This window comes from Geotrypetes seraphini, chromosome 10 (assembly GCF_902459505.1).
Source record: "Geotrypetes seraphini chromosome 10, aGeoSer1.1, whole genome shotgun sequence".
In the NCBI taxonomy this organism is placed as follows: Eukaryota; Metazoa; Chordata; class Amphibia; order Gymnophiona; family Dermophiidae; genus Geotrypetes; species Geotrypetes seraphini.
The window spans coordinates 80,121,594-80,143,294 of record NC_047093.1 but is presented as its reverse complement, the minus strand read 5'-3'; the positions used below and the strand labels follow the sequence as shown (position 1 = coordinate 80,143,294).

General features: G+C 43.5%; 1 protein-coding gene across 3 annotated transcripts in view; it reads left to right on the top strand.

Moving 5' to 3' along the window:
- ZBTB6 (zinc finger and BTB domain containing 6) overlaps positions 1–21,048 on the top strand; it is a 28,604-nt gene extending 7,556 nt beyond the window's left edge. For all 3 annotated transcript variants that reach the window (XM_033960606.1, XM_033960607.1, XM_033960608.1), the window contains exons 2-3: positions 2,734–2,905; positions 16,866–21,048. In XM_033960606.1, the coding sequence (XP_033816497.1) occupies positions 16,875–18,161 (1,287 nt within the window). In that variant the 5' untranslated portion in view covers positions 2,734–2,905; positions 16,866–16,874 and the 3' untranslated portion in view covers positions 18,162–21,048. The remainder of the gene's footprint in view (positions 1–2,733; positions 2,906–16,865) is intronic.
- Positions 21,049–21,701: the final 653 nt, after the last annotated feature.

Below are 21,701 nucleotides of genomic sequence, written 5' to 3'. Positions count from 1 at the left end.
GTTAAAGTATTTTCCAGCAAGTGTTATCTGTTAAATACCTACTTCTTGCACCTTGGAATTGTTTGTATATTTTGGGTAGACTGAATAGAATTGTTAATATTTTATGCTAAAAACTACTAAACATTAAAAAAAATTGAGCAAGTGCATTTTGACTTGAGGGCAACTCTGGGATTTCCAGAGACAGATGTGGTCAGTGGGTACAGACAGTTCTAGGGCAATTCTGCTCTGAAAAATTCTGAATGATTCTCTTAGCGATTGGATTATTCTTAAATTCAGTAGCTATTGTTGCTAGAATGGATTAGACATTCAAGACATTTTATCAGATTGCTATGTTGAGAGCTATATTTATTATCCTCAGCATACATGATAGCAAAAAATGAAACAGAGAAACATGATGGCAGACAAAAGGCCAAATGGCCCATCCAGTCTGCCCATTTTCATACTGTTAAGGGGTTGATCTCTTTTCCAACTTTTAAAGGAGTATTGAAGACATATCTCTTTATTCAGGTGTATGGTCCATCTGATTGAGGACTGTTGGTTGGGTCTTGTAGATTAACTATTAGTCTAATATTGTTATACACTATTAATGATGTTGTCTTGTAATTTTTTTAACTGTCCTTTAGTATAATGTATGTGATTTTTAAGTTGAATAATTTCTATCCTTTTTGTTTAAAAAAAAATTTGGAATTTATTTTCTGTCTCACTGCCTTGACCTTAGGAAAGGTGGTATATAGTAAGTAATTTTATTAAACATCAGGGAGAGGATTTGTTTTAATCTTCTGCTATGCCAAATGATACAATTGATTGCATCCATGTTGCTCTCGTCCTCTTGGCAAAAAGAAATGGAATGCCACAGCAGGAAACGCATACTGTTTTGATGTTCAATTTGTGTGTAATGCACATATGAAAATTCAGAATGTATTAGAATTTGTCAGATACTGCAGTTACACCTCTTCTAGCTAGCACTTGGTTGAAGTGTTGTAGAAGGGAAAGTACTCTGAAGGGCTTCTGCTGGGTAAGTCTGAAATAATGTGGTTTTCTATTTGTAAGCTCTTTTGGGAGAGCATTTATTATAGCAGAATAAGAACATAAGCAGTGCCTCTGCTGGGTCAGACCAGAGGTCCATCACACCCAGCAGTCCATCACACCCAGCAGTCCGCTCACGCGGTGGCCCATCGGGTCCAGGACCTGTATAGTAATCCTCTATCTATACCCTTTTCCTTCAGGAAATTATCTAATCCTTTCTTGAACCCCAATACCATACTCTGTCCTATCACACCCTCTGGAAGCGCATTCCAGGTGTCCACCACCCTTTGGGTGAAGAAGAACTTCCTAGCATTGGTTCTGAATCCGTCCTCTCTTAATTTTTCCGAATGCCCTCTTGTTCTTGTAGTTTTTGAAAATTTGAAGAATCTGTCCCTCTTCACTTTCTCTATGCCCTTCATACTTGCATGTGTGTCTCGGATTTAGGAAGAAGGTCATGTGTGAGAGAATTATGATCGAGTGGCATGAATAGCAAGGCAAGCTAATCCATTGTGAGTTTTATGTGGTGAGCACTTGCCATAGCAGAATAGCACATGCTTGTGCACAGTGCTGCATGCTTTTGGTGCTACAATTAAAAAAAAAAAAAATTCTATATGACTCTGGCTTTTTTGTAGGAAATACAGGATATAAATGTAAACCATTGATATTAACAGCCCTGTTTGCACCATGTATGACTGCAGACTCTGTAATGAGGTGTCGCAACCAGAATGGTTATTGGAGACGTTTGAGGGTCTATGAAGCTAAGACCACTACTTGAATCAAACTGACAGTGTATTATATTTAACACCCCTAAAAAAGTGGTTGATATTATTTTGTGTGTATTAATTTATTATGTGTTTAACAAAACAAAGGCTTGATGGATTATGGTTTTAGCATAAAATTGAATATAGTAAAGCACTAGTCTTTAAGCCCGTTACATTAACGGGTGCTAGAATAGATGTGTGTGTCTGTCTTTCTCTTTTTCTCCTTGGTCGCTTTCTGTCTGTCTGTCTCTCTCTTTCCTCAGCTATCCACCACCACCCCTGGCCAGCAGCACCTCTTCCCTGCTCCCCCTCCACTTCCCTGAGCATTTGAGAATGTTTGGACACTTCACAACACCCCTCCAGCCTTTCCTCTAGGCGCCAGCTATCAGCAGTGAAACCGCTTTTACCGCTCAAATGCCGTATGCCGTAAATAGAACATAAGAATTGTCACTGCTGAGTCAGACCAGTGGTCCATCATGGTTTTATTATAGAGGATATACAGTAAATAACTTCATGAAAAGCTTCTTAGTATTGCTGTGCAGCTTGGTATGCTGAGTGAGGTGGATCCTAACTAGAGCCTGAGTCTATGCATACCTTGTGCAGCTAGCAGGAGGTGCGAGAGCATGAGCTATTTGTGAGCAATTCAGCCACCATCATGGTAATAATATCCGGGGGAGGGTGGGTGTTGAGTCATATGTCATTTGTGGGAGTGTTGGCTCTATATTGCTGTGCAGCTTGGTATGCTGACTGAGGTGGATCCTAACTGGAGCTTGAGTCTATGCCTACCTTGTGCAGATAGCAGGAGGTGAGAGAACATGATAGTATAACCGGGGAGGGGGGGGGAGGTGTTGAGTAATGTGTCATTTGTGGGAGTGCTGGCTCAAGAGATGCAATATTTTATTGTCTTTGATATGGTGGTGAATTTTTACATTTTGTTTATTTTCAGAGCACCACAAAGAGAGATGACAACTTCTGAAAGACATGGACACTGTACCTGTTCTGATTTTAATGCTGTTTTTCCTGGCGGAGTAGCCTAATTTTTTAGAACACGCGCTGAGAACCACTGAAGCCCAACTCAATTCCCACTTCAGCTCCTGTGACCTTGGGTATAAACTCAGGTATAAACTCAGGTTATGAGCCCGCTAAGGAAGTAAAATATTCACTATACCTGAATGTTGTTACTGTATGTACTCGACTATAAGCTGAGACCCCAATTTTTTGTTTGGAGGGGTGGCAGTCGAGCCAGAAGCTATTTCTGTGCTTTTCTCCCTTCCCTTATGGTGACCAGCACACTTCTCTTCCTACACCCTCCTATGCTGACTGGTATTTGTTGCCACTCCCTCCAGGCTGCTGCTGCCGCCACTACGATTGACAAGAAAGTGAAAGTAAGCTGGGATGGTGCAAGGCCTCCTGGTTTCTGTTCTCTCGCTGGGAGGACTTGAGCATGCACAGATAACTCAAGGCCCCACACTAGCCCAGTTTGCTTTTATTGCCAAGTCAACAACAGTCAGGAGGGAGCGGTAAGAAATGCTGGTGATTGCAGGAGGGTTCAGGAAACAGTAGAGAAGTGGTAGTCCACTACATATGGATGGTAGAAGAGGACAAGACAAGGTAGTTGCTGAGGGGGAGGGAGAGGGGGAGCAAATGCTGCTTACCAAGGGTACATATTGAACATAGAGAATGACATGGTGGCTGTTACCCATGGCTAGCCTCACCAAAACGATGAGGAAAAACCTGTGTTCACCGTGGCTACGGGGACAAGACCATTCACCGCCCCGTGGAGCGGTGAATGGCCTTGTCCCTGCAGTTAAGGGAGGTAATGTGCGCGGTCACCTATCGTGCTCTTTCCCTCCATACTGACGCCGTCGAGTTTAAAGCGCTACCTACTCCCTCCCTGCCCCTTACCTTCGTGGCCGCGGTGTCTAAATTGCCTTCTTAAAGCAGCTGGAGCGTCGAAGCTGTGTGTGGCTGCCATAAAGGTCAACTCTGACGCAACCGGAAGTTGCATCAGAGACAACCTTTCCGGCAGCCATATACAACTTCAACGTTCTAACTGCTGTAAGAAGGCAGTTTAGACATCGCCGGTCAAAGGTAAAGGGCAGGGAGGTTTGTCGGACTGGGCCTGTTGTCCAGGGGGGGCACAAGTGCATGGCAAAAGCAGCTAAGAGGTGTTCTCACTGCAGTGGGAGGGGGGGGAGAAGTGCCACAAAGGTAAGGGGCAGGGAGTAAGAAAGGGAGGAAAGGTGGGGTGAGAGGAAAAGACGCTGAAGGGAAATGGGTAAAACAGAGTTGGGAGAAGGACACTGAAAGCACATGGGGAAGACAGAGGGGGGAGAAGGACGCTAAAAGGAAATGGGGAAGACAGAGAGGGGAGAAGGACGCTGAAAGCACATGGGGAAGACAGAGGGGGGGAGAAGGACACTGAAAGCACATGGGGAAAACAGAGGGGGGAGAAGGACGCTGAAAGCACATGGGGAAGACAGAGGGGGGAGAAAGACACTGAAGAGAAATGGGGAACAGAGAGTGGGGAGAAGATACTGGCAGGGAAGAAGATAAAGAAGCCAGACTATGGGGGGAGCAGAGGGAATAAGATGGGTGCCAGACCAATTTGGAGGGGGGGGAGAAAGGGAGAGGCACAATAACAGAGCAAATGGAAGATGCAGAGAGAAGAGAGAGAGTGGATGGAAGGAATTGAATGAGAAGATGAGGAAAGCAGAAACCAGACAACAAAGGTAGAAAAAAAAATTCTTATTTCTTTTTTTTTTTTCTTCAGGGTAAAGTAGTATATTAGTTGTGTTGATAAAAATTTATAAACAAAGCCCTGCCAGCTGAACATCTTTCTCCAGTTCAGCAGCCAGAACTTTGATTTATAAGGAAGGAAAAAGCTGAATATTGCAGTACTGAGTCTTGTATGGATGCTGCGGGGACGGTGATGGGGCGGTGAAGGGAATGGCGGTGAAGGGGACGATGCAGTGACAGGGACAGTTTTTTTTCCCCTATATCATTCTCTAATTGAACACTCTGTGGTGGAACTGAGGGAGCCACAGGTAGTAAACAAATAATGGTGCAAATTTCAGAGAAACTACACAGTCCTTGAATGAAGACATTTTTGCAGTTTTTCTAGACATCTCTGCTGTGCTTGGATGCTATGTCGTATTTACATGGTTTCAATCTTATCTATTGAATAAATAACGAACTATGAGATGTGAAACAGACATTTCAAGTTTGCTTGTAATGGAAAACGGAAGGGGAAAGGGAAAAATGCAGGATACTATAGGGGAGGAACGTTAATAGATTTTCCTTTGAAAAAGGGGGGGATAGGACTTTAATAGTCTTAAAACATAAGAACAGCCATTCTGGGTCAGACCAATGGTCCATCTAGCCCAGTCTCCTGTTTCCAACAGTGGCCAATCCAGATCACAGTACCTGGCAGAAACCCAAATAGTAGTAACATTCCATGCTACCGATCCTGGGTAAGCAGAGGCTTCTATGTTTCTCTCAATAGCAGACTATGGACTTGTCTAAACTTTACTTAAACCTAGCTACACTAACCGCTGTAACCACCTCCTCTGGCAACAAGTTCCAGAGCTTAATTTTTCTTTAAGTTGAAAAAAAAAAATTCCCTTCAATACGCGAACTGTTATATGACAACCCATAAATCCATTTTCTCGGTTATGGCCCCTTCATTATGGAATGCTCTCCCACTCGATTTCCGCCTAGAAGACTCTCTAGATAAATTAGATAAATTCAAAGCCAAACTTAAGACTTTTCTCTTTAAAGATGGCTTGCAACCTCTGATCCATTTCCTTTCTAACAGATTCCACATAGCTCCTAGATGAATTTCACCAAAACGCTTCTGTTGAAGCGAGTCCTATCATTATGTATCTTCCTCCCCTCCACTTACCACCTCTTCTTTTTTTTTTTCATTCAAATTCATGTCCCTCCTCCCATCTTGTCTCCATTATGTCCCTCCTTTTAAACTCTTTTATTATAATTATTTTACCTTTACGCTTTGTAAAACTTTTATTTTTTAACTTTTATATATTGAATCCAATGTAAATTGTTTAGGTACCAGTTTGATAAACAGTATATCAAAGAATAAAGAAACTAGGAAACTATTACTTTTATATCGATTCTCTTTTTTTTTTTTTTTTTTTTAACTCGATAAACAATCGGATATACAACAAAGTATTAGTCATTTTGCACTTAACAAAACACCTACAGATGGTCTAGATTGTGTGGTTTTGGAGGTTTCTGGGACAAGGAATAGGGTCCACCACCTCCAGAATCCCTTAAAATCATTTTTGATTTTTCAATTTTCTCCCTTGAGCTGTTTTTGGTGCCAGTCGCTGGATTTCCCAACTATTTTTTAAAAGCCTCTATTTGCCTCAAAACCCTTTGATTTTGCTTAAAACAGTAGGGAGGGACTCCTCAGACCTTTATACCCCTATATCATGCCAGGTTTGCAATGGATGGTTGGTTGAGGAGCATCTGTGTACTGCTTGCTGCAGAGCACATGGTTGGGGGGTGAGGGCAGAAGCAATATGCTCAGCCACCTTTGAATCCTTTAGGGCATGGGATCCACAGGAGGCTCGTTTTCAGGGAAGAGACCTCTTCTAGAGCCATTTGACAGTGAATTGGTGAAACAGTCACTTATTCACCTCGGAGCCTAAGAGGAGGAAGAGTGAGTCTCTCCAAGGGTCCTTTGGCCTGTCTGGTCAGGGGTTACATAGAAATATGATGGCAGATAAAGGCAAATGGCCCATCCAATCTGCCCATCCACAGTATCCACTATCTCATCCTCTCCCTAAGAGATCCCATGTGCCTGTCCCACACTTCTTGAATTCAGACATTATTTGTCTCCACCACCTCTACTGAGAGCCTATTCCACACATCTACCACCCTTTCTGTAAAAAAGTACTTTCTTAGATTTCTCCTGAGCCTATTGCCTTTTAATTTCATTCTATGCTCTCTTATTCCTGGGCTTCCTTTCAAATGAGGCTACCTTTTATGAAGGCTACCTTTTCTCCCACGTGCCTCACCTGGTTGGTCAAGGAGGAGGTGTGGGGCTACTGCTCTCACCCTCTTGCAGATTTCAACCCCATTTCTCAGCACCATCTCAATTCTCTTCCTCCTTTCAAATGTATTCCATCCGTCTTTTTGCTCCTCTACCTCTCAGAGTAGCAGTCATCTACTGATCTCTTCCCCCCCCCCCCCGGATACGTCCTACTCTTCCTTCCTAACCGACTTTGACTCCTGGCTCTCCTCCTTCCTCAAGCCCTCATCCCCTTCTCTCATCCTCAGTGACTTCAATATCCATGTCGATGACTCCTCCAACTCGTTCGCCTCTAGGTAAATTCCTTGCTCTAACATCCTCATACAATCTCTTGCAGTGCTCCACCACCCCTGCACACCAGAAAGGACACTGCCTAGACCTAATTCTATTCTCCAACTGCTCAGCCACCAAATTCTGCAATACCACCCTTCCCCTTTCTGACCATCACCTGTTAACATTCACTATTCATCATCCTACTCCCCAGAACTGGCCAGTCACCACCAACGTGTTCAGGAACTTTCAGGCTATTGATACCAGAGCTCTCTCCTCAACTAGTATATCAAAGAAGTGGTCCTCTCTTATGATACCATTCTCTCCTCTGCTCTAGATACCCTTGCTCCTCCAATCTCATATCCTGTTAGACATACTATACCCCAACCCTGGCTCACCTCCCCGCATCTGCTACCTGCATTCATGTGCTCGTTATGCTGAACCTCTCTGGCTTAAATCCCGTGTGCACGCTGACTTCATACACTTCAAATTCATGCTGACGACATTCGAGTCTGCCCTCTTGCTGGTCAAACAAGAATACTATATCCACTTAACCACTTCTCTTAACTTCCATCCCTGTCATCTCTTTACCACACTAAACTCCAGACTCAAAGCACCCTTGCTGCCTATCCCCCCCCCCTTTCAATTTCTCACCAGACAACGGCGGAGTTCTTCTACAATAAGATTCAGAAGATTCAACTTGAGCTCTCAACCAGGCTTCTTTCCCCTCCCCTCAACACTTGCCACCCTCTCCTCTTTCCCTGAGATCACTGAGGAGAAAACCACACATCTTCTCTCATCCTCTAAACCAGTGTTCTTCAACCTTTTTACACCTATGGACCAGCAGAAATAAAATAATTATTTCGTGGACCGGCAAACTATTAAGACTGAAATTTTTTTTAAAAACCATCGCCGCCCCGTCCCCACGAGCTCGGTCCCATAAACCATCTGATCCTATCTGCACAAGCCTCAAATAGTTATGATTTTATATTGAACATATTTTATTAAAGTATAAAAAGAAACAATAGTCTATACAATTGTCATTTTATAAATACAAATAATACAGGGCAAAGATCAACAAAACCCGTCTCCCCTCCCCTTCACATATATCCCCTCTACTATCAAGAAAACTGAATAAGCCAAATTATTACAGAATACTACACAAATATCATGTAACAGAATACCACAGTCACACATGACAGGAATGGTGTTAGGGGAGTGGAACTAGGGTAACTGCCTCCTGGTCAGAGAGAGCCCTAAGTCAGCTGGAAGCTGAAGAAGCACTGCCTGGGCTTTGCACTCCCCAGTTATGTCTAGCAAGACACATATTTCAAATCTGATATATTTGAATCACAAGATAGAAATAAAATTATTTTTTTGTCTACCTTTTGTCGTCTCTGGTTCTGCTTTCATTGCCTTTTCACTCTCTTCCAGCCAGTGTCTGCCATAAGAACATAAGAATTGCCACTACTGGGTCATCATGACCAGCAGTCCGCTCACGCGGCGGCCCTCTGGTCTAAGACCAGCACCCTAACTGAGACTAGCCCTACCAGCGCACATTCTTGTTCAGCAGGAACTTGTCTAACTTTGTCTTGAATCCTTGGAGGGTGTTTTCCCCTATAACAGCCTCTGGAAGAGCGTTCCAGCTTTCCACCACAAAACTTCCTTACGTTTGTACGGAATCTATCCCCTTTCAACTTTAGAGAGTGCCCTCTCGTTCTCCCTGCCTTGCAGAGGGTGAACAACCTTAGCTACTAAGTCTATTCCCTTCAGTACCTTGAATGTTTCTATCATGTCCCTTCTCAATCTCCTCTGCTCAAAGGAGAAGAGGCCCAGTTTCTCCAATCTCTCACTGTACAGCAACTCCTCCAGCCCCTTAACCATTTTAGTCGCTCTTCTCTGGACCCTTTCGAGTAGTACCATGTCCTTCTTCATGTACGGTGACCAGTGCTGGATGCAGTACTCCAGGTGAGGGCATACCATGGCCCGGTACAGCGGCATGATAACCTTCTCTATCTCTTCAGTCCAGCATCTGCCCCTTCCATTCACTGTCTGTCTTTCCCTGCCATCTCTCCTCCTGCCCCCCCCCCCCCAATTTGATCTGGCATCCATCATCTTCCTTCTGTTCCCCTCATGGTCTGGCATCTCTGTCCTTCCCTCCCCCCTGTGGTTTTTAGCATCTCTCTCTTCTCATTTCCTCCACTCAGATCTGATATCATTCTCTGCTCTCTCTTCCCTTTTCTTCTCTGGTCTTCCTTCTCTATTTTCTTCCTCCATCTAAATTAAATTCTTTCTTACTATTTAGTCCTGTTTCCCTCTTTTCACTGTGTCTACCCACAGCTTGTCACCCCTTTCCCTCACCCCTCCATTATCTTACTATTTTCTTCCCCCTTTATTTATCTCCTCCTTCCATCCAGTATGTGTTCTTTCCCACTTCCATTCAGCATCTGCTCTCCCCTCTCAATTGACATCCATCTGCCTTCTGCTCTCTCTCTCTCTCTCTCCTCACTTCCATCATCTGTCCCCTTCTCTCTCTCATCTCCTCCATTCCATCATCTGCCCCTTCTCTCTCTCCCCCCCCAACTTCCATCATCTGCCCCCCTTCCCCTCACTTTTGCGGATCACTTTCTTTCCCCTGAGGGTGGCTCATGTCAGAAGGGAAGCTTTGGCCGAGCAGAACCGCTTGCAAGGAACAGTTGAACTTACTTGATTGATGTCGATGCTGGGGCCCCTTGGCCTTTGAAGGAAAAAAAAAAGGTGGAAAAAAGGGACCTGCAAAGGCGAGAGGAAGGGAAACCTCCAGGACAGCTGCTCTTTGCCCTCCTTCAGCAGCCCAAGAGTCCAGACCAACAGCGGCAGCTCTGTGTACTTTTAACTTCGGCACAGAGCTGCCCCTAAGCAGTAGTTTAGCGCGGTTTCATGAGGCAGCCTCAGGGCCTTTGCTAGACCGGCCCGCTTCGATGATGCGATGTGGGCTGGCCTGGCAAAGGCCCCGAGGCTGCCTCATGAAACCGCGCTAAACTACTGCTTAGGGGCAGCTCTGTGCCGAAGTTAAAAGTACATAGAGCTGCCGCTGCTGGTCTGGAGGTGCGGAGACAAGGCAGGAGGCAAACGCGGTGGAAGGCAGGAGTCCCGGCACAGCGACTGCAACAGGAAGTTGCAAGTCAGCTGATGCCGGCCTTTCATTGCGGCGGGGACCAAATCCTTTGCGGACCGGCAAGATTTTTTTGCGGACCGGCGGTTGAAGAACTGTGATCTAGATGCTGTACTATGCTGTCTTTAATCAAAGCCTCAACCATTTTTCCAGGGACCGATGTGAGACTCACAGGTCAATAGTTTCCCGGTTCTCCCCTTGATCCTTTTTTGAAGATTGGGATGATGTTCGCTATCTTCCAGTCTTCTGGTATCCATCCGGTTCTAATTGACATGTTAGCGAGGGATTGCAGTAGTTCTCCGATTTCCACCTTTAGTTCCTTTAATACTCTTGGGTGAATTCCATCTGGGCCAAGGGATTTGTCACTTTTTAGTCTGTCAATCTGATAGTATATCTGGTCCAGATCCACCTTCACTGTGGTGAGGCTCTCCTCTATTTCTCCCTTGTAAACTTTCACTGTTTCGGGTATTGAAGTGGCGTCTTCCTTGGTAAAGACAGAAGCAAAGAAGGAATTTAATCTGTCTGCAATCTGTTTGTCTTCTTTGATGTATCCTTTTCTTCCTTGGTCGTCGAGAGGGCCCACTGTCTCCTTTGCAGGTTTCTTCCCTTTAACATATCTAAAAAAGGGTTTGAAGTTTTTGGCCTCTTGGGCTATCTTTTCCTCATAGGCCCTTTTGGTTTCTCTCACCGCCTTGTGGCACTTTTTCTGGTCATCTTTGTGACTGTTCCAAGCCTCGGTTGTATTCTCGCGTTTCCATTTTTTTAAATGAGTCCTTCTTTTCCCTAACTGCATCCTTCACCTCTTTGGTTAGCCAAGCTGGTTCTCTTTTGGCTTTAGTTTTCCTTCCTTTGGTTATCTGCGGAATGTATAGATTCTGTGCTTCGGTGATAGTATTTTTTAGTAGGGACCATGCTTGCTCTACCGTTTCGATTTCAGCTATCCTTTTTTTGATCCGTTTTCTTACCATGGCTCTCAAGTTGTCGTATCTTCCTTTTTTAAAGATAAAGGTTGTTGTTAGGGTCTTGGTTCGTTTCCCCTTTCCGATGTCGAGTTTAAAGTAGATCATACTGTGATCACCCGTCCCCAGCGGGACCGTGACTTCTACTTCTTTTGTTTGCCCAGTTATGCCATTTAGGACCAAGTCCAAGGTGGCATTTCCTCATGTCGGTTCTCCTACCATTTGTTCTAGGAAGCAGTCACCCATCATTTCCAGGAACTTTATTTCTTTGCCGCAGCTTGAGGTTACTAGGTTCCAGTCTATTCCTGGGAAATTGAAGTCTCCCATGATCGTTACATTGCCTGTCCTACATTCATGTCTTATTTCTTCTATCATCTCAGAGTCTGTTTCCTCTGTCTGACCTGGAGGTCGATAGTAGCAGTGTTCCCGCTAAGCTGCGCTGGGGTGCGCTGGCGCACAAAATATTACCTCGCAGCGCACAAGTTTCTCGTCACAGCGCACACAGTGTAGAGCACAGTTCTTCAACCGCCGGTCCGCAAACAAAATCTTGCCGGTCCGCGAAGGATTCGGTCCCCGCCGCAACGAAAGGCCGGCGTCAGCTGACTTGCAACTTCCTGTTGCAGTCGCTGTGCCGGGACTCCTGCCTTCGCCGGGACTCCTGCCTTCCACCGCGTTTGCCTCCTGCCTTGTCTCCGCACCTCCAGACCAGCAGCGGCAGCTGTGTATGCTTTTAACTTCGGCACAGAGCTGCCCCTAATCAATAGTTTAGCGCGGTTTCATAAGGCAGCCTCGGGGCCTTTGCTAGGCCGGCCCACATCGCATCATCGAAGCGGGCCGGCTATCAAAGGCCCCGAGGCTGCCTCATGAAACCGCGCTAAACTATTGATTAGGGGCAGCTCTGTGCCGAAGTTAAAAGCATACAGAGCTGCCGCTGCTGGTCTGAACTCTTGGGCCGCTGAAGGAGGGCAAAAAGCAGCTGTCCTGGAGGTTTCCCTTCCTCTCGCCTTTACAGGTTCCTTTTTTCCACCTTTTTTTTTTTCCTTCAAACGGCAACGGGCCCCAGCATCGACATCAATCAAGTAAGTTCCACTGTCAATCAAGCGGTTCTGCTCGGCCAAAGCTTCCCCTGTGACATGAGCCACCCTCAGGGGAAAGAAAGTGACCCACAAAGGTGAGGGGAAGGGGGGCAGATGATGGAAGTTGGGGGGGGGAGAGAGAGAGGGAAGGGGGAGATGATGGAATGGAGGAGATGAGAGAGAGAGAGAAGGGGACAGATGATGGAAGTGAGAAGAAGGGAGAGAGAGCAGAAGGCAGATGGATGTCAGTTGAGAAGGGAGAGCAGATGCTGAATGGAAGTGGGGAAAGAACACATACTGGATGGAAGGAGGAGATAAATAAAGGGGGAAGAAAATAGTAAGATAATGGAGGGGTGAGGGAAAGGGGTGACAAGCTGTGTGTAGACAAGCTGTGTGTAGACACAGTGAAAAGAGGGAAACGGGACTAAATAGTAAGAAAGAATTTAATTTAGATGGAGGCAGAAAATAGAGAAGGAAGACCAGAGAAGAAAAGGGAAGAGAGAGCAGAGAATGATCAGATCTGAGTGGAGGAAATGAGAAGAGAGATATGCTAAAAACCACAGGGGGGAGGGAAGGATAGAGATGCAGTTATTTTGAAGCTACACTGTTAAGTTAATATGCTGTTGGTAGAGTTGCAGTGGCATCCTAAACATATTTCTGGCAAGCCAACTGTATATGGTGACATTATTAGAAGATGACTGTGTGAAACTTTAGGGAACTTGGATGCCAATCAGTTTTTGGAAGCCAAAGGAAAACATACATTTTTTGTATGCTATACTGTATGTTTGGCTCGTTTCTACTTCAGTTTTGTTCTTGCCTTTTCGTTTTGTCTTCCTTCCACCATCTCTTATCTGCCTTCCTTATCATCCTTTTCAATGTGATTTGGCAGCTCCTGTCAATCATAGGCTGGCTGTGCAAGATTGCTAATTCTAGATGCCTGGGTGACCTAATGCCTGTGCATGTGATTTTCTGTTTTTGTGTTTAAAACATTTTGCTGAAAGCACAACAGTGCAAAAGAGTAAAACAGATTTTATGCTGTTTATTCTAGGAATAAGCAGTGGGCTTTCCTAAGTCCATCTTAATAATGTCATGCAGATTTTTTAAGGAAATTATCCAAATCTTTTTTTAATTACATGTTGAATGAAAAATATTTTCCCAGGTTTGTTTTAAATCTACTACTTAAAAGCTTTATTGCATGCCCCTTTACTCCTAGTATATATTTATTTTTATTTTTTATTTTTTAGTATATATATATTTATCTTTTGGCATGGCCCATCAGTTATAGCATTTGCTACATGATGGGCCATGCCAAAAGATAAATGTAGCATTTGCTACATGAATTGATTTTTTGTCACGTATGGTTAAGGGGCTGGAGGAGTTGCCGTACAGCGAAAGATTAGAGAAACTGGGCCTCTTCTCCCTTGAGCAGAGGAGATTGAGAGGGGACATGATAGAAACATTCAAGGTACTGAAGGGAATAGACTTAGTAGCTAAGGCAGGGAGAACGAGAGGGCACTCTCTAAAGTTGAAAGGGGATAGATTCCATACAAACGTAAGGAAGTTCTGTGGTAGAAAGCAACATATTTATTTGGCTCATAACTTGCTGGCGCCCGATATTTTTAGCTCACAGTGAAAAAAGTTTGCTCACAACACCCGCCCGCTTAGAGGGAACACTGGTAGAGACCTATTTTTGTGTCTGCTCCGTTCTGTCTGGGGATCTTTACCCAGAGGGACTCCAGTTTCTTTCTCCTCCGCCTTCCCTACTCCAGTAGATTCTACTCCTTCCTGGACATATAGGGCAATGCCTCCCCCTTTCTGTCCTGTTCTGTCTCTTCTGTAAAGCTTGTATCCCTGCAGTACTGTATCCCATTTGTTTTCCTCATTCCACCATGTTTCTGTTATGCCAATGATATCTATTTCTTCGCGTCTTGCTAGTGTCTCCAACTTCCCCCATTTTATTTCTCAGGCTTCTGGCATTCGTGTACATACATTTAAGCTCCCTTTGTGCTGCCTTCTTGGACTTTCTGGGCTTCACAGTCCTTATTGTGTCTTTCACGGCTTCTATTTGCGCTCCATTGTTGTCTCCCTCATTTGCTGCAAGTTCTTCCCCTTTATCTGAGTGAATGTCCTTAGTGCCTGCTGTCCGGGCCTTCGACCGGTTGTTGACTGTCCGCTCTCCCCTGATCTTCAGTTTAAAGTCTTCTCAATGACCTTCTTCATGTTTCCAGCCAATATTCTCGCCCCTTTTTTGGTGAGGTGTAGTCCGTCCTTCCTATAGTACCTGCTTCTTCCCCAGAACGCTGTCCAGTTGCACACGAAGTCAAAACCTTCTTCCTCGCACCATCGTCTCATCCATGTGTTGATTTCTCACAGTTCATCTTGCCTCTTCGCATCTGCTCTCGGTACCGGAAGGATCTGAGAAAATGCCACTGTCACCTCCCTGACCTCCTTTTACAGTGTTAGCATTTTTAACGTTGTTGGTGATCTTTTCTAGCGTTGGGAGCATTTTGTGTCATAGAAACATAGAAAAAAGCAGCAGAAAAGGGCTATAGCCCACCAAGTCTGCCCATTCCAAGTATCCCCTCCCCTGAATTTACTCCCTTAAAGATCCCACGTGAGTATTCCATTTTCTCTTAAAATCCATCACGCTGCTGGCCTTTATCACCTGGAGTGGGAGTCTGTTCCAATGATCCACTACTCTTTCGGTGAAGAAGTACTTCCTGGAGTCGCCATGAAACTTCCCCTCCCTGATCTTCAGCGGATGCCCTCTGGTGGTCGAGGGTCCCATGAGCCAGAAGATATCATCTTCTGACTCGATGCGTCTCGTGATGTACTTGTATGTTTCAATCATATCTCCCCGTTCTCTTCTTTCCTCAAGTGAGTACAGCCGCAATTTTTTTAATCTTTCTTCATACATGAGATTCTTGAGCCCCAAGACCATCCTGGTGGCCGTTCGCTGAACCGACTCGATCCTCAGCACGTCCTTTCGGTAGTGTGGTCTCCAAAACTGAACACAGTACTCCAAGTGAGGCCTCACCATGGCTCTGTACAACGGCATCATAACGTCAGGTCTCCTGCTGACGAAACCTCTGCGGATACACCCCATCATTTGTCTTGCCCTGGAGGAAGCCTTCTCCACTTGATTGGCAACCTTCATGTCCTCACTAATGATCACCCCTAGGTCGCGTTCCGCTGTGGTCCTAACCAAGGTCTCACCATTTAGTACATAAGTTCTACGCGGGTTTCTCTTACCCAGGTGCATTATCTTGCATTTTTTAGCATTGAAGCCTAGCTGCCAAGTAGTTGACCATTGTTCCAGCAACAGTAGGTCGTGTGTCATATTATCAGGTAATAAGCTTTTGCCTACTATGTTGCAAAGTTTGGCGGCGGCGGCAAACAATGATACCCTTCCTCTAAGTCCTTGCGTCATATCTCTTATGAATAAGTTAAATAGAATCGGGCCCAGGACCAAGCCCTGCGACACTCCACTGATCACGTCCAATGCTTCGGATGGGGTACCGTTCACCACCACCTTCTGAAGTCTACCGCTCAGCCAATCCCCAACCCATGTAGTTAGAGTGTCTCCTAATCCTATCGATTTCAGCTTGTTCAGTAATCTTCGATGAGGGACGCTATCAAATGCTTTACTGAAGTCCAAATATACCACGTCCAGTGACTCTCCGGCGTCCAGTTGTCTAGTAACCCAGTCAAAAAAGCTAATCAGCACAAATTCAAAAAGGCAACTTTGCCCCCAAAATTACTATTATATACACCATCACTTGACAAATATAAAAAAATAACACTGTGTTGTATTGAGCAACTGGACTTGTATATTAATTAAACAAAACAAACCTCAGACACACAAGCAGGACATTCCAGTCCAAGCTAGATGATCGAAGCCACAAAGGCTTACAGATTATTAATCACGGGCTCTTCTTACATATGGGGAGAACACAGTAAAAAACTCAAGCCTCAACCTGAGAAAAACCTGTGCTTCAACCCGAATGTAGAGAAAAAAACACATAGTGCTCAAAACAAAGCAGTGTACTAAACGTAGTTGTAAAAAAACCAAGTACTTAGCTGTGAAAAAAGTTCTCTCTCAGTTGTGTGAAGCTGACGATAAGCACTGCATAGCTGCAAACACTGTCCTTATGGAGGAGGCACTTTAAATGCACACGTTGTAATCCCCAGCAACTAATGAAGAATGTCCTTCCATCGATCTGAAACAGCCCAAAGCACTGCTGCACCACTGTCAGGAAGAGCAGACTTTTAATACGCTGCTTTGTTTTGAGCATTTTGGTTTTATATTCCTCTTTTCTGCAGGTGCACAGTTGTGAAGGGTAAAGTATTTCCTGCTGTTAATCACTAGGGAAAAGTTAACTGATCCCTAGGTTCAGACTTTCTTTGATTGTGGTTAATAGCTTACCATATAGCTAGCAGTGCCTTCATCCTTACAGAAAGGTTGCTTGGAAGCAAGAAAGATCACGTGCATTTAATTTATCAATCTTTAAATGAGCTAGTCATGAAAGTTTGTAACCCTAAAATATTTTGTTTGTCTGGTAGGATTTGAACATGGCTGCTGACTCGGAGGTCATTCACTTCAGATTCGACCAACAGGGAGTTGGGGTGCTACAGAAGATGAACCTCTTACGGGAGCAGAATTTATTTTGTGATGTGTCCATCTATATCAATGATGCAGTGTTTCATGGGCACAAGGTAGTCTTTGCAGCTTGCTCTACATTCATGAGGGACCAATTCTTGCTCAATCAATCCAAACAGATGCGAATCACCATTTTACAAAGTGCTGAGATTGGACGAAAGTTACTGTTGTCTTGTTACACTGGCGTTCTGGAGGTCAAAAAGAAGGAGCTTTTAAAATACCTTACAGCTGCAAGCTATCTTCAAATGGTTCATATTGTAGAAAAATGTACTGAAGCTTTGTCAAGGTATTTAGAAAGTGAATTTTCTATAGATGATGATGGTTCAAGTATTCAGAATTGTCACTCACCTGATATTGAACCAGAAAATGAAGAGCAGAATGTAGATAAAGATTGTGAGATCATTGAGCTCTCTGAGGACAGTCCTCTAAACTTAGAATTCCAGGTAAAACCTGAAAAAGGAGGAATTCTACAGCCAGAAATTCAAAGTTCCCTGCCAGAGAAAGAAGAGGAAAAAAATGAAGATATTTCTGCAGTGGAAATGAATTATAAAGATAACGACATTTGCATTTTCAGAATGGATGCAATGACTAATGGCACAGTAGAAAGCAGTCAGTTTCCTCAACCATGCTCCTCCTCTAAAACAAATTTGTATTTTCCTGAAACTCAGCATTCCTTAATCAATTCTACGGTTGAAAGTAGAGTGGTTGAAATGCCTGGTAGCCATTTCCAAGGCTTCATCCCTGAGAGCACAGAGGAAAATTCCAATACAAACACGTTCCACAGTTTTCCAAACATGGAAGGGGTCCCTTCTTGGCGTCACCAGTGTCCCAAGTGCCCTCGTGGATTTTTGCATCTCGAAAATTATCTCAGGCACTTAAAGATGCATAAGCTGTTCTTGTGCCTTCAGTGTGGGAAGACATTCACACAGAAGAAAAACCTGAACAGGCACATCCGAGGACACATGGGGATCAGACCTTTCCAGTGTTCGGTGTGCCTTAAAACTTTCACTGCCAAAAGTACTCTCCAAGACCACTTGAACATTCATAGTGGAGATAGGCCATACAAGTGTCATTGCTGTGACATGGATTTCAAGCACAAATCTGCCTTGAAAAAACATCTGAATTCGGTTCATGGAAGGCCTAATGGTGATAAGATGAGCCTCGACACTATTACCAAGATTACCATAGACTATGATTGATTCCTATGGTGTAGGAAGCAGTCTCCTCTTCCTCATATAAGGCAAAAAAAAAAAGAAGGAGACAACATTTCAGCACATTGTATTTAATAAAGGTCTTTCTGACACTCAATATAATAACATTTTCCAAACCTAGCCATAGTATGGTTCATTCTCACTTCTCTATGGGCAATTTTATGTAATGGATCTTTTATTTTACTGTATATAATACTTTTGGCAGAATTCTGCATAATTGTGCGATGCAGAATTTGCACAGAATTCATGTGCTATGCAGAATTCAGCCCAGATCATCTCCCGCACTCCTGATAAACTGAGGCCTTCTGCTTTCTTTTCCTGACCTGACGTCCCTCCCCCATATGGGTCTGACCAACTCCTCCCCCTGAGGGTGTGGCTCCAGTATCTCCTCTACCCATGGGCCCTTCAAAAGCACAGTGGCTGGCTAACGGAGGCAGTTCTATGAACAGATTGCTTGCTGTCAGCCCACCTGGGCCTTTCCTTTGCAATTTCATACATCTACAGGAAGTGACATCACAGACAGATGATGCAGCAGAAGAAAGGCCCTGGTGAGCCTGGCCTGGCCAGAAGCAGTCTATTCACAGCACTGCCTCTGCTGGTCAGCTGCCGCTGCTGCTTTGGAAGGGCCTCCTGATAGGGGAGATGCCAGATCTATACAGTAGAGAAGTTTCTGTTGGAGAGAGGCTGGACCCACCCAGGAGAGTAGGGGGATATGAATGCTGTGCCTGCAAGTTGGGTGGAGGAGTGAGTGACCTAAATTAGAAAGGGGAGTGGGGAGGAAGAAATGCTTGGCCAGTGGAGAGAGGGAAAGATGCCAGACCATGGGGAGAGGTGTGAGTGAGAGAGGTGTTGGGTGAGGGGACATGGATGCTAGATCTGCAAGTGGGGGGAGGGGGATGGTAGAGGAATAAAGTGGCCCAGACCAGAAAGGGTGGAGAGAGGGGAGAAGAGATGCTAGATCATGGGGACCAGGGAGTAGATTCAGGGTGCGAGTGAGAGGGGTGGGATGAAGAGAGAGACGGAACTGCAGTTGGAGTGAGAGGGTACTGAGCAAACTGCAGCCTGAGAAAGGAAAAGGCAGGAAGTCTCTGGCAGTGTTCAAGGTCCAGTTAAAAGCCCACCTGTTCGAGAATGCTTTCGATTCCTAACTCCTCTCACCTTGGGTTTTGCATCCTCAACCTTGTATGTCATGTCTGTCTGTTCAAGTTAGATTTTAAGCTCTTCCAAGCAAATGTCAAAATGTACAACACTGCTTATGCCTTTCAGCGCTATATAAGTGATAAGTAGTAGTAGGCTGGAAGAATTCTACGTAAACCACTATAATTTTAAAATATTGTGCATAGAATTTTCAATTCCTTTGTGCAGAATTCCACCAGGAATAACATAATAGATTTGATTTTTGTTGTTTTCGGCTTCAGAAATTACCTTTTAATGTGAGGAGACAGCCAGGAATCATTTAGGATCCTATATGCAGGGCTGCTGAAAAGTTCTCAGCCCAACCAAGAAGAGAATGATGTGGCGCCATGAAACTTACAAGTTATTCCACACTTGGACACACTTCATTTCAAATCATTGAAATGAAATGAAAAGTGTGAAATAACTTGTAAGTTTCATGGCTCCACATCATTCACTTCTTGGTTGGGCTGAGAACTTTTCAGCAGCCCCTTGTAGTATTGCACCAGAAATAAAACTGACCAGTCTAGATAGCTCATGATCCTTATCTGCCTGCTTACATTTCACTGTTTAAATAGGTGGTCAGTTGTTTGTTTGTTTTTCACTCCTCCTCTCTCATAACAAAACACAGGTAGATATTTTGAATACAACATTTAGGGGGCTTTGAACTAAAGTTTGTTTTTGTTTTGGTCTTAATGTGCTATAATGTAGGATTTTATTAAGAAGGGATATTCCCAGTATTTTGCATTGCAGGTCATGTGTTATTCTGGCTATTAAAATATTTTATTGCATATTGTGTTTGATATTGTAATATTAGTACTCAACCAGAACGAAGAAGAAAACTTGCCTCAAAGTGTACAAAAAAGCCAAAAAGGCAAACAAGATGTTGAAAACAACCAACAGTATATTTATTAATATAAAAGTCTCAGTACAGTTAAAAAGCTAAGGTACCAACTAGGATCCCAGTTTCAGCAATCTGGAATGTTTTCATCAGGGGCCAAATGAGTAACTAAAATCAAAATGTAAATAAAGATGAAAAAATTTAAAACATAACTAAATCAGAAAGCATATAAAACCATAATAAATCCATAAGTGAACATATAAAGATGCATATAAGAATAAAATAGGAGCATAAACCAATCAAAGAATAGACCAATAGATAAGAGTGGGAAATACAATCTCTGAATCAAGTAAAATATGAAATTTAAAGCTGTAGATGACTATACAATAGGGCAAAAAATGCCAAATAACAGCCAGACTTGTGAGAATGTAAAATGTGTTAGAAAGACCCAAGTGAAACAAGGCGACCTAACATTGTTTAACAAAAACCAGAACACCCCTTGAGCATTATGAAATGTGTAAACACGGCTGAGGCAGGAGGAAAAAGAGAGACAATGCTGTATGTAATTTGAAAGAATAGTACAAAAAAATTCAGAAAAAGACAACGAACATCTAGTCATAGTGTGCATATTTTGCAGAATAGTGCTAAAGTATGCGCCAGAGATGGCCAGTTTACACACAATGGTTTACTGATGAAAATACATAACTTTATATCACTGGTTGTATAAGAATGCAGCTGAAAAGATGTGCATAACTAAACCAAGGCAAAATGATAAATGCAGGCATGGCAAAAAAAAAAGCAAAACAGCTAGCAAATGAGCCAAAGCAAAAAGCTTACTGTGAAGGCACCTTCGGTAAAAACCTTGCGCCAAAATGAAATGTGCTTGCGCTATGAGCTTTGATTAATCTGTGCATGCGTGAAAAAGTCAAAAACTAAAATAAATACAAAAATTAATATCCGAAGCATGCTTTAAAACATTATAAAAGATAAGAATAAAAATGAAAAGGACTGAAAATTAAAAGAACTAATATTGTGAATACTTGGAAAAAAAAAGTGAAGAATGCTTGAAACCCATTATTGCTCGTCTGAAACTGCTTACACTTATCTAAGCTCTATGAAAATGTGCAGACAGTGCTCACGTGAAAAATGTAATGAAAAACTGAAACATGTAAATTAGGAGCATGCTCTAAAAACCGCAACAGAGAGTTCAAAACTTTGGTAACCATTCCTGCCTTTTGCAAAAGACCAGAAAATGAATGTATAAACGGAAACCTATTGAAAGTGGACTTGTGCAAAGCTGGGGGCTCCTAGAAATTAAAAAAAAATGATGATTTATGAAAAAAAGTGGGACAAAGAGGAGGTAAGAAACAAATAGGAAAATGAGGGAGGAAAAAATATTAACAAATACACTGTTGGTTGATCTCAACATCTCACTTGCCTTTTCTGACATTGTAATATAAGCATTCTATGCCATAGCTATGCTATTTGAATATTTATACTGCTGTAATTGTCTC